Source organism: Rhinolophus sinicus, linkage group LG01, assembly GCF_036562045.2.
Source record: "Rhinolophus sinicus isolate RSC01 linkage group LG01, ASM3656204v1, whole genome shotgun sequence".
Lineage (NCBI taxonomy): Eukaryota > Metazoa > Chordata > Mammalia > Chiroptera > Rhinolophidae > Rhinolophus > Rhinolophus sinicus.
In genome coordinates this window covers 176,410,709-176,425,491 of record NC_133751.1, presented here as the reverse complement: position 1 = coordinate 176,425,491, position 14,783 = coordinate 176,410,709, and the positions used below count along the sequence as shown (strand labels likewise).

The following is a 14,783-nucleotide window of genomic DNA, read 5'->3' as shown; positions in this document are numbered from 1 at the left end:
GACTGATTCAATTTCGTTACTGGTGATCGGTCTGTTTAGATTTTCCAGTTCTTCATGGTTCAGCCTTGAAGGCTATATGTTTCTAAGAACTTATCCATTTCTTCTAGGTTGTTGAATTTGGTGGCATATAGTCCTTCATAGTATTCTTGGATGATCCTTTGTATTTCTGTGGTGTCCGTGATAACTTCCCTTTTACGTTTCTGATTTTGTTAATCAGTGTCTTCTCTTTTTATCTTAGTAAGTCTAGCCAAGGGTTTGTCAATTTTGTTAATCTTCTCAAAGAACCAGCTCTTTGTCACATTAATTTTTTCTATTGTCTTTCTGTTCTCTATTTCATTTATTTCTGCTCTAATTTTTGTTATTTCCTTTCTTCTGCTGACCTTGGGTTTTACCTGTTCTTCTTTTTCTAGTTCTTTAAGGTGTAACATGAGGTTATTTATTTGGGAATTTTCCTGTTTCTTGAGATAGGCCTGTAATGAGATAAATTTCCTTAAAACTGCTTTCGCTGCATCCCAAAAATTTTGGTAGGATGTATTTTCATTGTCATTTGTTTCTATGTATCTTTTGATCTCTCCTCTAATTTCTTCTTTGACCCAGTCCTTCTTTAAAAGTATGTTGTTTAGTCTCCATGTATTTGTGTTTTTTCCCGCTTTCTTTTTACAGTTGATATCCAATTTCAAAGCCTTGTGATCAGAGAATATGCATGGTATGATTTCAATCTTTTTAAATTTGTTGAGACTGATTTTATGTCCCAATATATGGTCTATCCTTGAGAATGTTCCATGTACACTAGAAAAGAATGTGTAGTCTGATGTTTTAGGATGAAGTGCTCTATAAATGTCAATTATGTCCATTTCATCTAATGTGTCATTTAGGGCTACTATGTCGTTATTTATTTTCTGTTTGGATGATCTATCCATAGCTGTCAATGATGTATTTAAGTCCCCTAGTATAATTGTGTTTTGGTCAATTTCTCCCTTTAGTTCTGTTAGTAGTTGCTTGGTGTATTTCGGTGCTCCCTGATTGGGGCATAAATATTGATGACTGTTATGTATTCTTGTTGTACAGTCCCCTTCACCATTATGAAATGTCCATCTTTGTCTCTTGTTATCTTTTTCACCTTGAAGTCTGTTTCATCTGATATCATTATGGCTACACCTGATTTTCTCTGGGCACCATTTGCTTGGAGTGTCAATTTCCACCCTTTCACTTTGAGTCTATGCTTGTCCTTGTAGCTGAGATGTGTCTCTTGGAGACAGCATATGGTTGGGTTTAGTTTTTTGATCCAATCTGCTACTCTGTGCCTTTTTATTGGTGAGTTCAGTCCATTTACATTTAGGGTGATTATTGATATGTGAGAATTTCCTGTCATTCTATCTTTAGTTTTCTGGTAAGGCTGTGTCTCCATTGTTTCTTTGCCTTTTTGTTGTTGTCTATTATTTCTGTGTGGTGGTATTCTATGATGTTTCCCTCTGTTTCTTCTTTTATTTCAGTATATATTTCAGTTCTGGATTTTTTTTGAGTGGTTACCCTTAAGTTTATGTAAAAGTAAGTTTGATATTTAGAGTATTCCATTTTCTTCAGCACGCTTACTTTCTCCATTCCCATATTCCGGTTCAGGCCTTTATTCTCCCCCTTTTTGTGTTTTGGTTGCCACAAATTGTCCCTGTTGATGGTGGTCGAATAGCCTCCTTTAGTATTTCTTGTAGTGCAGGTCGTGTATTAGAAAATTCCCTCAGCTTCTGTATGTCTGGAAAGGTCTTTATTCCTCCTTCATATCTAAAGGATATCTTTGCTGGATATATTATTCTTGGCTCATGATTTCTCTCTTTCAATAGTTTGAATATTTGGTTCCACTCCCTCCTGGCTTGTAGAGTTTCTGCTGAAAAATCTGATGATAATCTAATGGGCTTTCCTTTGTAAGTTACCGTCTTCTTTTCCCTGGCTGCCTTGAGGATTCTTTCTTTGTCGTTGATTTTAGACAGCTTCAGTACAATGTGCCTTGGAGAAGGCCTGTTGGGATTGAGGTAACTAGGTGTTCTATTTGCTTCTTGGATTCGAGGGTCCAGTTCTGTCCACAAATTTGGGAAGTTCTCATCGACGATTTGTTTGAATATATTCTCTGTTCCTTCTCTCTTTCTTCTCCTTCTGGTATGCCCATTATTCTTATATTGCTCTTTCTGATGGAGTCAGAAAGTTCTTGTAGAGTTCTTTCATTTCTTTTAAGTCTCAAGTCTCTTTCTTCTTCTATCTGTGTCATTTCCAGGTTTCTATCTTCGATGTCACTGATTCTTTCCTCCATCTGGTCAACTCTACTACCTAAGCTGGTTATTTCATTCTTAATTTCTTCTATTGAGTTCTTAATCTCCAGAAATTCTATTTGGTTCTTTTTTAAAATTTCAATCTCTTTCGTAAAATGCTCATACTGTTCTTTAATTGAGTTTCTGAGTTCATTTAACTGCCTATCTGTGTTTTCTTGTATCTCGTTGAGTTTTTTCAGAACTGCAGCCTTGAATTCTCTGTCATTTAAGTCACATATTTCTGTATATTTAAGTGCCTTTTCTGGAGATTTTTCACTTTCTTTCTGAGCTATCTTGTTGCCTTGGTTACTCATGGCGATTACTGGTTTACTATTTCTCTTCCTAGACATCTACAGGAGTGACTTCTGCAACAAGTTGATAGGAAGAGGTCTTTCTTTTGTTCAGCAGTTCTGTTTACTCCTGCAGGGAACCGCCCAGATAGGTGGGGCCAGGGGCGGAGTGAGCTGTGAGAGGTGGCCCAGAGCAATGGCAGCGACCACCACCACAGCCTGTCCTGCTTCCACAGCTCTCTTCCCTTTGCCGGAACTAGTTGGGCTGTGGATTTGTGTTTGTGGGCCACAGTTCTCAAATATAGCAAATTTTCTGTTGTTTTGATCTGACACTGCTACTGTTTCGCTTCTAGCACCGGGCAGGTGGGGGGGGGGCGAGCTCTGAGAGGGGAGGGAGGGGGCGGCTAGTCTCAGTGCCTAAGGCTCCGTTCTCTGCTCGGCAGTGCGGGCTTAAACCACCGTTTTCAGCCTTTTTCCCTCAGTCTTTTCTCCGAGGTCTCTGCCGTGAGCGTTGGGTTCAGCCGTGTTATATGCTGTCCCCTCAGCCCTGTGGAGCCCTGGCGGAGCCCTAGCAGTCCGATCTCCCGCAGCTGCGGTAGTTCCGGGAAGCAGCGAGCTCGGCGCACTGAGCTGGGTCTGAGTCCTGCGCCCGCGGAGCTGCGTCTCCGCCCGCTTCTCACTTTCCTCCTCCCCCCGCTCGCGCGCGCGAATCTCCCACCTGTAGGTGATTTCAGTCGGTAGTGGGCCTCTTCGTCTTGCCTGTCTGCTGTGCAGGGAGTCCTTTGTGGAGTTTTTGTTGTTCGATTCTTTGTAAATTCCAGGGGAGCTTTACAGAGGCTCACCTCACTCCGCCATTTTTCCGGAACACCATAACTAATTTTTTAAAATTATTTTTCCTGATTATAAAATTAGTACATGCTTACTGTTGAAGAATATCAAATCAAAGAGAACCCCCATGATCCCCACCAATGTGTCTCCCCAACTCCATCCCAAGAATTTCTGTTGATAATTTGGTGAAACTTCCATATTTTTCAGTACATTTCAGAATGTATATATACATAACATAAAATATGCAATTATTACTTTTACTTTTACGGAAATGATTATAGTCTATTTGAGCAACTGGTTTTAAAAATAGCTACTATACCACAGAAAGAAAGATTTGAGGAAAGGCCAGCATTTGTATTCAAGTTTTCATTTATATTTTTCTGTCACAATCAAAATGAAAAAGGATTACCCTTTTGTAAACAGCTATTAAGTTGCAAACCCCAAATGTGCAAACTTATTGACAGTAGATTGATTTTTCAAGTTAAGCTCTACATACAGAAGTCTTGTCTGTAAAGCATTTTAATCCTGTGTAAATGTATGTACATATGTGCTAATTGCAGTTTTTGAAGCATTTGCCCCTCTACAAAGCCCACTAATCTTTGGTAATTATTTCACTTTGTAGCAAAGATTCTTATTCACTAACTCTATGTTTTACCAATATACATGGCTAGAAAAAAATATTTGCTGAAAAATAAGTCTTAGGGAGCTGATGGTAATAGTGACCAATAATAGAATTCACTAGAATGAAGGACCATGCAATGGATATTATTGTGACAGTTATATAGTGGTCATATTATAAGAGACAATGTCTTGGCCTGGAAGTTCATGCTCTTCCCCCAGATCTGAGAAGACACTCTTTTTGGTGTAGGTTTCAAATATTTTGCTAATGGAAGTGCAAATGGGCACAGCCTTTCTCAAAAGCAATTTGCCAGTGTTTATCAAGGGCCTTAAAAATATTCATATTCTTCTGATCCATTCATATTTACATTAATGAAGCAAATTAATGACATGGGAAGTGTTTGTGATGAAATGTTCGGGGGGAAAGCATGATACCAAACTCTTTCTACACTATGAGCTCAATCATGGGAAATTTCTACATATATACACACCCAACTGGAAGGAAATTTTCCAGAATATGAATACTGACTATCTTGGATATTCAGTGACTTCTGTTTTCTTCTCTTTATTTCATTGCATTGTCTAAATTTTCTAGAAAGAGAATATTACTTTCTCAATGAGAAACATTATGTAAAACAAATGCATATAGTATCTTTCTAGATTGGTCTAAGCCATTCATGTAATGTTTATATTTTTCAAGATTTTATGTTTTTTATTCTGGCATATACAGATATGTGTATATAGTTCGGATATACAAACTAAGCATTATGGTATTAATGTTGTGTCTTGTAATAGTATATTATAGATTTAAAATTTCAGCTTCCTTAAGTTCAATATAATTGATAATGAGAATAAAGTTCAAGATTTGAGGGAAATACATAGACTGTTTTGTGAAACAAAATTTGCTAATGAGACCTCTAAAATACCTGATATCTAAGAGCATGATCTGCAATTTAGTAACTTACTGCTTCCATAATGATGCAGACATTTGCTTCTGAACAGGATAGCCAGGAAATAGAGCCTCAAAATAACTTACATTCTGTGCCCTATATACTGGGTGCTGTTTTATCAAGCTAGAAGTGCATATTGGCTTCCATAAGTACAAGTACATACTATGTATTTTTTTTCTCCCTGGTCTGCTTCTCTCTGCTCACTCACCTTTTTCTGTAACTTCCTTCAGGCCTTTCCTTTTTATTGGGAAATAATTCACATACCATAAAACTCACCATTTTAAAGTATATAGTTCAGTAGATTTTCATATTTTCACAAGGTTTTGTAACCACCACCATTATCTAATTCCAGGTAATTTTGTCATCCTCCAAAAAAACCTCATACCCATTAACAGTCACTCCCTGTCCCACCTTCTTCTTGATTCCTCCTTATTTATTAATTTTGAAAGGCTCTGAAATTATGTGGGAGATTACCCACTTATCAGTAATACATGTTGCAAATATTTTAACATGTCAATTTTTTTTATTGCCAGAGTGTGGAGGAAGCCTTTCTAACTACAACTCAAAACCTAAGACCAATAAAAGAAAAGACTGATACATCACCCCTGCCCACCGCCAAAAAGTAATCAGGGTAAAACACCAAAGACAAATGAAAACTTAAGGGGGAAATATTTGCAACATGTATTACTGATAAATGAGTAATCTCCCAAATATTTTAAGAGCCCTTGAAAAATCAAGGAATAAAAGACACCCCCCCACACACACACACACACTTAGAAAAACAGGCAAAAGTCATGAACAAATAGTTCATAGAAAAATATAAACAAATGGTCCTTCGATATATGGAAAGATGCTCAACTTTCTTAATAAGAGAAATTCAAGTGAGAACTATACTGAGATGCCAGTTCTCACCCATCAGATGGCAGTTACTCAAAAGCTTCACATGGCTGTGGGGAAAAGGCTTACTCATACATTGATGCTGTAATTGCAAAATTACAGTGTCTAAAGAGGGAAATTTGTAAAATCTAACAAAACCACATACTCATTAACCCTTTGACTTAGAAATCCTCCTTCTGGGAATTTACGCTGAAGATACACCCAACAAATAGGAAACAACATGTGCATGAGGTTATTCACTGCCATGTTCCTTATAAATATTATTACAACCTAAATGCTCATCCATATGTGATTGGTGCACTTAACTAGTACATTCATGCAATGGAAAACAATAAAACTGTACAAAAACGAGGATGATTTCCAAGAAGTGATCTCTAGGAGTGAATTCCAGGATATATGGTTAAGTGGGGGGTAAAGGTGTGAAAGAGTCTATGTGCTTGTTTTTGCAGAGAATCACAGGAAGCAGAAACCAAAACTAATGAAAATTATTACTGTAGAATATTGTTGAGGATGAGTGGAAGAGATACAAATGAGAGTGAAGCTTTCTAGAAATCGAATTTTGATTTTTGAAACGTGAATGTTTTACATATTAATAAGATAAAATCAAAACCCAGTAAAAAATTTGAAAACAAACAGAATAAAACCATCCTCACTATGTGTCAAACTGGTAATATAAGCACACAAAATACAGAATTCAGGTAACTTTTGAACAAAGTACTCTCTGTATATGCTAAAATCATTGTGAGAAAATTTGTTGGGAAATAGGATATTTGCACAATCTCAAAGTATCACCCCACACATTGCTTGTTAATTACAAGCAATAAGGGGAAAAGGTATTTTTGCAATAGAGTGTTGGGAGGCATCACCTTAACCAAGTAATCAAACCTCTTTTTTATCATCGTAAAATATACACAACATAAAATTTGCCATTTTAACTAATTCTAAATGTATGGTTCAGTGGCAGTAAATACATTCTCATTATTGTGCAACCATCATCGCTATCCATTTTCAGAACTTTTTCATCTTCCCAAACTGAAACTCTGTAGCCATTGCAAGTATTCAAAATTTGCATCACCCATTAATGGAATAACTTGACTTTATGTTTGTGCTGAGGAAATGGAGTGGGAAGTGTACATCAACTCTGGGGTATTCTTGCAAAATGTTTAGCCTGAATCTAGTAATGAAGAATGATCAGGCAATTCCAGAATGCAGAGCATTGTACATGAATCTAGGCTTCACCTCCAAAAATAGCAATCACATGAGAGACTATAAATACATACATATATACATACATATATAAGTGGCAAGAAGATTGTTTTAGATTAAAGGAAACTAAAGAGACATGACAACCAAATGCTGTCAGAATCTTTGATTGGATCCTGGATTTTTTTAAAAAAATAGCTGTAAAGTACATTTTTGGGATAATTGGGAATATTGGAATATGCAGTGTATTATATAAAATTATTATATCCAGGTTAAATGTCTTGGGTATGATGATAGAATTATGATTATATGGGAGAGTTTATTCTTAAGGGTGAAAAGTCATGATGTCTAACTTATTTTTAAATGGTTCTTCAAATATATGAATAAATAGACTAATTATATTTACATATACCTATATGGAAAGGGGGAGAAAGAAAGAAATGTAATAAAATAAAAAGTTGGGGAAAAATAAGGCAAAATAAAACTAAATAAGATGAAAATACTACATTATTATGGACTATAGATGATTAATGTGATATTTTTTATAAATATAGACATCTTCAGTTCATAGTTTATGCTTTTACTTACCAGATTTTAAATTAGATAATCAATCTACATAAAATATATTCCTGAACTCTTGATTCCCTTTGGTTCTTATACTGTATAAGGTTTACAGAGGTCTTGAATTCAGCAGATAAAATTAAAATTGAATACATCTTCAGAATTACATTTTTTTGGGAATTTGATTACATTGCTCCTTCCGAGCAGGAATCTAGTTGAAAGATTTTAGATCCTTATAGAAGCCAATATGGAAAGATTTTCCAAAAGCATTTCTGATAGACGTCCCTCTAGGCTGACTTAATAATACTCCTACTTCAGATGGTGCATTGTCCCCTTGAAAAGCATTCTTAGACTTCAGAGCAGACAAGCACACAGAGCAGAAAGGAAATCAACATTGATCAACATGCGTGACTAGCATAGAAGGTAGTATCTGAATCAACCTGAATCCTTATGTTACCCTGTATTAAAAAATGTCTTCCAGGAGGTGAAATTGACTGTGTGGATAAGGACGGCAACACTCCTCTCCATGTGGCTGCAAGATACGGTCATGAGCTTCTGATTAACACCCTAATAACCAGCGGAGCTGACACAGCCAAGTAGGTTACTGCACAAATTGGTGGCATAATTGCCGCATGTGGGAATACTGCCAAAGGGATTCTGTTATGCAGTAGATAGTTCCCATTTATCCAGGTTATTTGAACCAGTATGCTAAACACAAATTAAATTTGAACTAAATTAAGTGACTTTTAATGACAGATGCCAGGAAAAACCAATTTTACTTTTCAGCTATCTCAGAAAGAGGTCTATTCAGTTGTTTTAATTAAAGAGACTTGAACTTTATTCCTAATTCTGCTTTCTAATATTCTTCTGTTCTTTGCAATGTTCAAGGTTAGTAAAGCAGGAGAAATAAAACATAAGTGAGCAAATTCAGAATATTTTCAGGGTGCTTGCTTCATTTTAATCATATAATCATAGGGTACAATTGAATAAATATGCTACATAGGGAAAGGGGACCTGAATTGATTTTACCCTTCAGTTCAACAAGAATGTGTAAAGCATTTGTACCAGTCTGTCACAATGCTGGGTGCTATGGGAAATTTCAGAAGTAAGTTACCTGGTTGGTGCCTTCAAGAAGGTCGTAATTGTATTGGCAGCCCAAGGCCTGCTTACAACAAAGAGCCATGCCAGAAAGGATAAATAAAGCCCTAAATGAAACAGGACTTAGGTAGCAAAATGTTTGGTGTAGACAATATATGCCGTAGAATGCAGACAGGAAGGAGATAGGTCAAAGGGGACCCAAGTTTTCAGAAAAGCCTTCAAGGAGAAGGTGAGTATTAGGTGGGCTTTGGAGTATGAGAATTATTTGAGTAGAGCAGACGGTGGCAGACATCCCAAGCAGGGAGGAAAGCAGGAACAAAAGATGAAGAGAGTGCGATCCTGGGAAGAGCTTACCCTGACAGAGCAGAGGGAGTGTGATGTTGCCATGCTCTGCCCAGAGGCAGCATTGGGTGGCAGGTTGGGAGCCCAGGTTTTCATGGGCACTACGTGGGCTCCCGTCCAAGCCACCTTACTTGTGAGTTGTGTGACCTTGAGCCCATTGATCAATCTCTCTGGGCTTTTGATTTCTTCACTTGAAAAATGAGAGTAATAATAGTACTTATCCATAGGTTCGTTATGAGGATTAAAGGACTTGATTACTAGTAAAGCTGTCTGGTGTAGGTTAAGATCTGTATGAGTATGAGTTATATAAATGTATCTGTTAAGGTTATTAAACAAGATAATCCTGTTAAAAAGCTCTTGGAACAATAACTTACTATAGCACATAGTAAGCTATCAATAAATATTAACTAGTATTTTATTACTTAGTAATATGTAGTAGAATCAAATTAACAAGGGCCTTAGATGCCTGAATAAAGAGTTTAGCCTTGATCCCAGAGACTGTGGGTAACAATAACTAAATTTTCAGGAGAACAACAATATGAGGGACAGTGTAAATTAGAAATATTTTATTTGTCAATTTTGTGCAGTAGAATTGAAAAATCTTGCTTGAGAATGAGCCAAAATATAAATGGTCCAGGAAAGTGTGGTAGGTTTCAATGATCTTGTGGGCTCCAGTCTAGTGGTAGAGATAAGACCATGAGTAAATGATTGCAGTTTTGTGAGGTTTGTTACGGTGAAGGTTTGGACCAGGCTGTGGGACGAGTCAGAGTAACACTGACTCACTGGGTTCTGCAAAAGTGGTGACATTTCAGCAAAAGGAAGGATGGATAGGAGTTTGCCAGGTGGACAGAACTGTCTGAGGTTAAAAGCTAGAGGGGGAAGTGAGGAAGGACACTGCAGGAAGGGGGAACAGTATATACAAAGCACAACATGTGAATGTGTTGAAAGCAAATTCCTAAGGCTGGATTATCTGATGTGTTTGGGGGAGTGGAAGGAAATGAGGTAGAAGGGCGGGAAGAGTCACATCTTGAAGGACCTTGCGTGCCCTGCTAAGGAATTGGATTCTATCCTGAGGCATTCGGAAGCTGTTAAAAAATTGTGCGTGGGTGTAGGGTAAGTTGTGTCTACTGATCCCATTCGTGTGAAAGATTGCTCTGATAGCATGCCAGACGTATTGGAGGTGGTCCAGACTAAAAACCATTGACAGTCTCTTGCGAAAGTCCAGGGAAGAAATGATGAGGGCTCCTGTTTACGACAAGGCTGGAAGTAGACAGAGGAGAAGCAGCATGATGACAAATAGTCAGAGCAGTAGGTGTCTCCTTTCAGAAGAGAAAGGAATCTGCTTGAAGCCTAAGGACCTTCTTGACTGGGATGTTGCAAGTTGAAGGAAGCAGCTCATTATGTGGAAATAGCACTGTGCGAGGACTCAGGAGTCTCTTGACCAGATTCCGGAGTTCCCAACCAGATCACCGCTACCCAAAGCCAGTGTTCATTAAGCAGAAGGAAAACATCTAGGCACAGACCAAGTTCACTTGTGATGTGTTAGTATTTTCAGTGGTACTTTTCTTTCAACTCCAGGTTACTTGGGGGAATGTTGGCCAAGCAACCATGAATTTCTTTTTTCTTTCAGATTTGAATCTGTTTGAGGAATAAAGATAAACTGGGCCCAGTCCTTACTGAAAATTTCCAAAAACACTTTTAACTCAATAAGTACAAAGTTTATTTCCTCATAATTATTTTGCCTTCAGTTTTTGCAAACACATACAATTTGACAAAAGTGCCTTAGAAATAACAGTGTTGTTCAAATAGCCTTTCCTTCCATTGGCTGTGCTGTGTCCTGAGGACACTGAGGAGGGAAACATTGTTCTAGCTTCAAAGAGCCACATCTACTTTCTTTTGTCACATCATACCCAAGAATAAGAATGCTCCCTTCAGTAACAGTGGTTCATTAGGACTTGATTCAAAAGGAACCACAAAAATGTCTGTAGGTTGCAAACATCAAGGACCAGGCATCATTGTTATCAGTTATATTCAAGTGCTGTAATTCAGGGTTACATGATAAATACTTGGAATGACATAGATAAAAGTAATAAGAAATTGATTTGATTTGGGTTGAACAGTCGAGTTAAGAATCATAAAATCATTTGATGATCAAAAATTATCAAATATTTTTGTTTCACCCACTCGGTGGGAAAAAAATTAACCAATCTGACCTTCCTTCAGAGAGTTGTGTGATAATTATAGTAAAGGATTTTGAAATGTAGAAAGGTAACAGAAATGCTAGCTGATCATAATTTATTCTTAGCTTTTTAGGAATCACATACCTGATTTTTAGGAGGCACAACATGATTATAACTTCAAAAATGACTGCTGATTACCCAACTAAGCTAGTAATAATTACAAAAGACAATTATAATATTAATATTAACATGTGTAGTAAAGGCTTACCAAAGGCCAGACTCTTTATTTAGCACTTTGTGTGCATTTTCTCAAATAATTTTTACAATTACTCTATAAGATCAACAGTGTTGTTATCTTTATTTTCTGGATAAGAGAACCATTATGTACTTGCCGAAGGTCAAATAGCTAGCAAGTAGCAAAACTAGAATTCAACCTTGAAGTTTCTGATTCCATCACCTTAACCACAGTGTTCTTTACCATATTGTCTAAGGGAAGGCTCTAGAAAAGACTAGATATGAGAAGGGACGGCCATGTCTCTCTGGTGCCAAGGGGAAGGCTTAAAAGAACTGATGTTCTAACGGTGCAAAAGCCCTTTCCTCACCTCTGATAGCTGTCTACAATTTATTCTGACCTCATCTATTTTGAAGTAACTGGATGGAAGATGCCAGCTAACAGCTAAATTAGAAATGGCTAATACAAATGTGTTCCATTAATTTTATGTCTGGTCAAATAAATGTAGCAATTTAACAGGAATTGGTCTCCTCTTTCCTGTAATTTGTGCATTGTTAAGTTTAGTGTTAGCTGACATCTTTATTTCTTGATCTTCCTTAATGTATACCTGATGATGTAAGAGTGATGATTCTTATTTGACAAAGACAGCCAAACCCTAATTTTCCTGCTAAAGGTTTTATGATCCTTCCTTTATAGGTGATCTTATTTTAAAACAATAAAGGAGTAATTTTATTTTGAAACGTATGAATCATTTCTGAAGTGATTAAGAGATTCTGAATTCTACTTTTATTTTGTTTCCAATCTTGACCTGATGTTTTGTTTACCTATTCGAACCATGGCAGCATATTCAAGTTCAAATGCCAATATTACTTGAGTCTAAATTAATATGTTTTTATAGCCTACACTAAAGGTAGTGACTGTTTATTAACTGTGGAATGTATAAAACTCTTGCAGAGCAGTGGAGCGGATTTCCATAAAAAGGACAAGTGTGGGAGGTATGTAACAGAGAACTCTGTTTCAAGTGCCTAAATAAAAGGATCAGGAGCAGTCCATCTGGAAGTCCTGTTATGTTTAAATGGTAAACAGGGAAGCTAACTGGGGAGATTCCATCCTCAGGGCATCCCTTCTTGTATTGAAACGCCAGTAAAGCAGGCACAAGGCCCAAGAAAAGCATCTCTCCCAGACTGAAGCCCGGGGCTTCTGATTCCTTGGTCATTGTTCTTTCCATTAACCTTCATCCCGACCCTCAAAGAGCTTATAGTTTAGTGGAGAAGGTGAGACAACACCAATAACAAACATGAAGGGAGTATATGATGGGAGCTCAAGAGAGGCCCAGATAAGAGCTAAACAATCCCAGACAAAAGGAAGAACTTCTGGGCTTGAAGGATGAGTTGGGTTTTGATGTGTAGAAGTGATTTAGGAAAGGGCATTCCAGGGAAGAAAACACATGGGCAAAGATAGAGGGAAGTGTGGATATAATAGGGAACACCTCAGGTCATTTAGTTTGGATTCAATAATGGGCTCATCTGGGAGAGCGAAAGGTACTCCCTACAAGTAGATTGGGACCAAGCTTGGGAAGGTCTTCAATTCCAGACTAAGGAATCAAGGCTTTGTTCAGTGGGGAAGACCAAAAGTTTTGGGACAGGATTGTCATATGTGGGTGGGTCTTAGAAAACCTAGTTCTTTGTGCATCATAACTAGAAACTCAGTGGAAGTTTGATTTGAGCTAAGGAGGCTGGTAGGGATGGTATTGCGATAGTCCAAATGAGCAAAATGTTACCTGAACCAGGATAGGCACGAGGAATGGGAAGAAAGGATAGATCCATGGGTGGATGGCCTTGTCTGAAGCCACTGTTTTTGTAGCCTCAGTTCCAATTTACACAGTCAAAGGAAGGCGTCTCCCTTCACTTCCACACTCTGAGAGATGAAGAGCTTTCCACACCCATAGGAATTCTGCTGTCAGTGCTCGTGCTGATGATGGGGCTGTTTTTCAGACTGAGTGAAGTAATAAATTGCCTTTTGTTTTCCAGGACCCCTTTGCACTATGCAGCTGCAAATTGTCATTTCCACTGTATTAAGACATTAGTGACCACAGGGGCCAACGTTAATGAAACAGACGACTGGGGACGGACAGCGTTGCACTATGCTGCTGCATCAGACATGGATAGAAAGTAAAAACAGCCTTTTTTCTGTTTCTTCTGGGAGTAGGGCCGTGGAGGGGGAGGGTTTGCTTAGTTCATTCTGCCTCACAGAAACTGTGACAGAAGAATCTTTCTCACTGAGACCCAAAGGAATTAGAATTGCTTCATCTCTAACCTCAGTTTTCCCATTTTGCTCTCTTTATGTGTGATCATTACATGTCACTGCACAATTACTTCTCTGTTTTGGGGTTGAATGCCAAGTGGAGCTGTCAAGAGCAGGTTTTTAGTTCATTCAAAATCTGTTGTAATTTATTTTGTCATATGCTGCAGTTTTCATTATCACCACTTAAATGCTTCATTTGCTGTAAAACTGACATTTGCTAATATGTCATGTGTCGAAAATATCCATCTAGGTTTGCATGATCCCAGTAACCTTCAAATGCGGTGTCAGAATGTATAAAATAGGCACTATTGTTCCAAACCTGTGTGAGAATGCTCTTTCAGGAGCTGGAGGACAGGAAGTTGGTTGCCCTGGACATGTTGGGATTCTGGGTAGCTAGGAATGGGAAGCAGAAGCAAGCGAACCAGTGTAGGGCGGGGAAAGTGGGAGAGGTGCTCACAGTTTATGAGATTATAGTCAAAGATATAAGGACCAGGGCCTCCTTCATAGGAACTTTTCAGTGACCCTCTCTGGAGAACTCTTGGGTTATTGGCCGCCTTGTGCTGTGGAATTGATTCTGGGTCAGTTTTAATTCCTTTTCTTGTAGAGCAGTGGCTTTCAAACTGTGACTCACAGTAAGAAGCCCATTTTTAGATTATGACCCAGTACATACAATCACGTATGTATATTTTATTTATTTGTATGTAAAATGGAAACAAATATTTCATAAAACCATATTTACTTTTACTATGTGTAATGCAGTCTGATACTTTCTTTTTCACTTGTATTTAAAAAAAACACACCAAACTATTGACGGCAACCCATAAAATTGACCTTACAATTTAGTGATGGGTTGTGATCCATATTTCCATAGTTTGGAAAACACTGCTTGTTTTCCCCTTCATATTTGTATAATATTGACAAGTCAGATGTAGCACTCAGGATCCCATAGCCATGCAGGTTATGAATTCAACATTTATTGA

The 14,783-nt window shown here is 37.8% G+C and overlaps 1 protein-coding gene across 1 annotated transcript in view; it reads left to right on the top strand.

The window, feature by feature from the left end:
• ANKRD44 (ankyrin repeat domain 44) overlaps positions 1 to 14,783 on the top strand; it is a 180,263-nt gene that overhangs the window by 77,588 nt on the left and 87,892 nt on the right. The window contains exons 9-11 of the mRNA XM_074330331.1: positions 8,129 to 8,245; positions 12,398 to 12,494; positions 13,530 to 13,670. Coding sequence (XP_074186432.1) covers positions 8,129 to 8,245; positions 12,398 to 12,494; positions 13,530 to 13,670 — 355 coding nt within the window. The remainder of the gene's footprint in view (positions 1 to 8,128; positions 8,246 to 12,397; positions 12,495 to 13,529; positions 13,671 to 14,783) is intronic.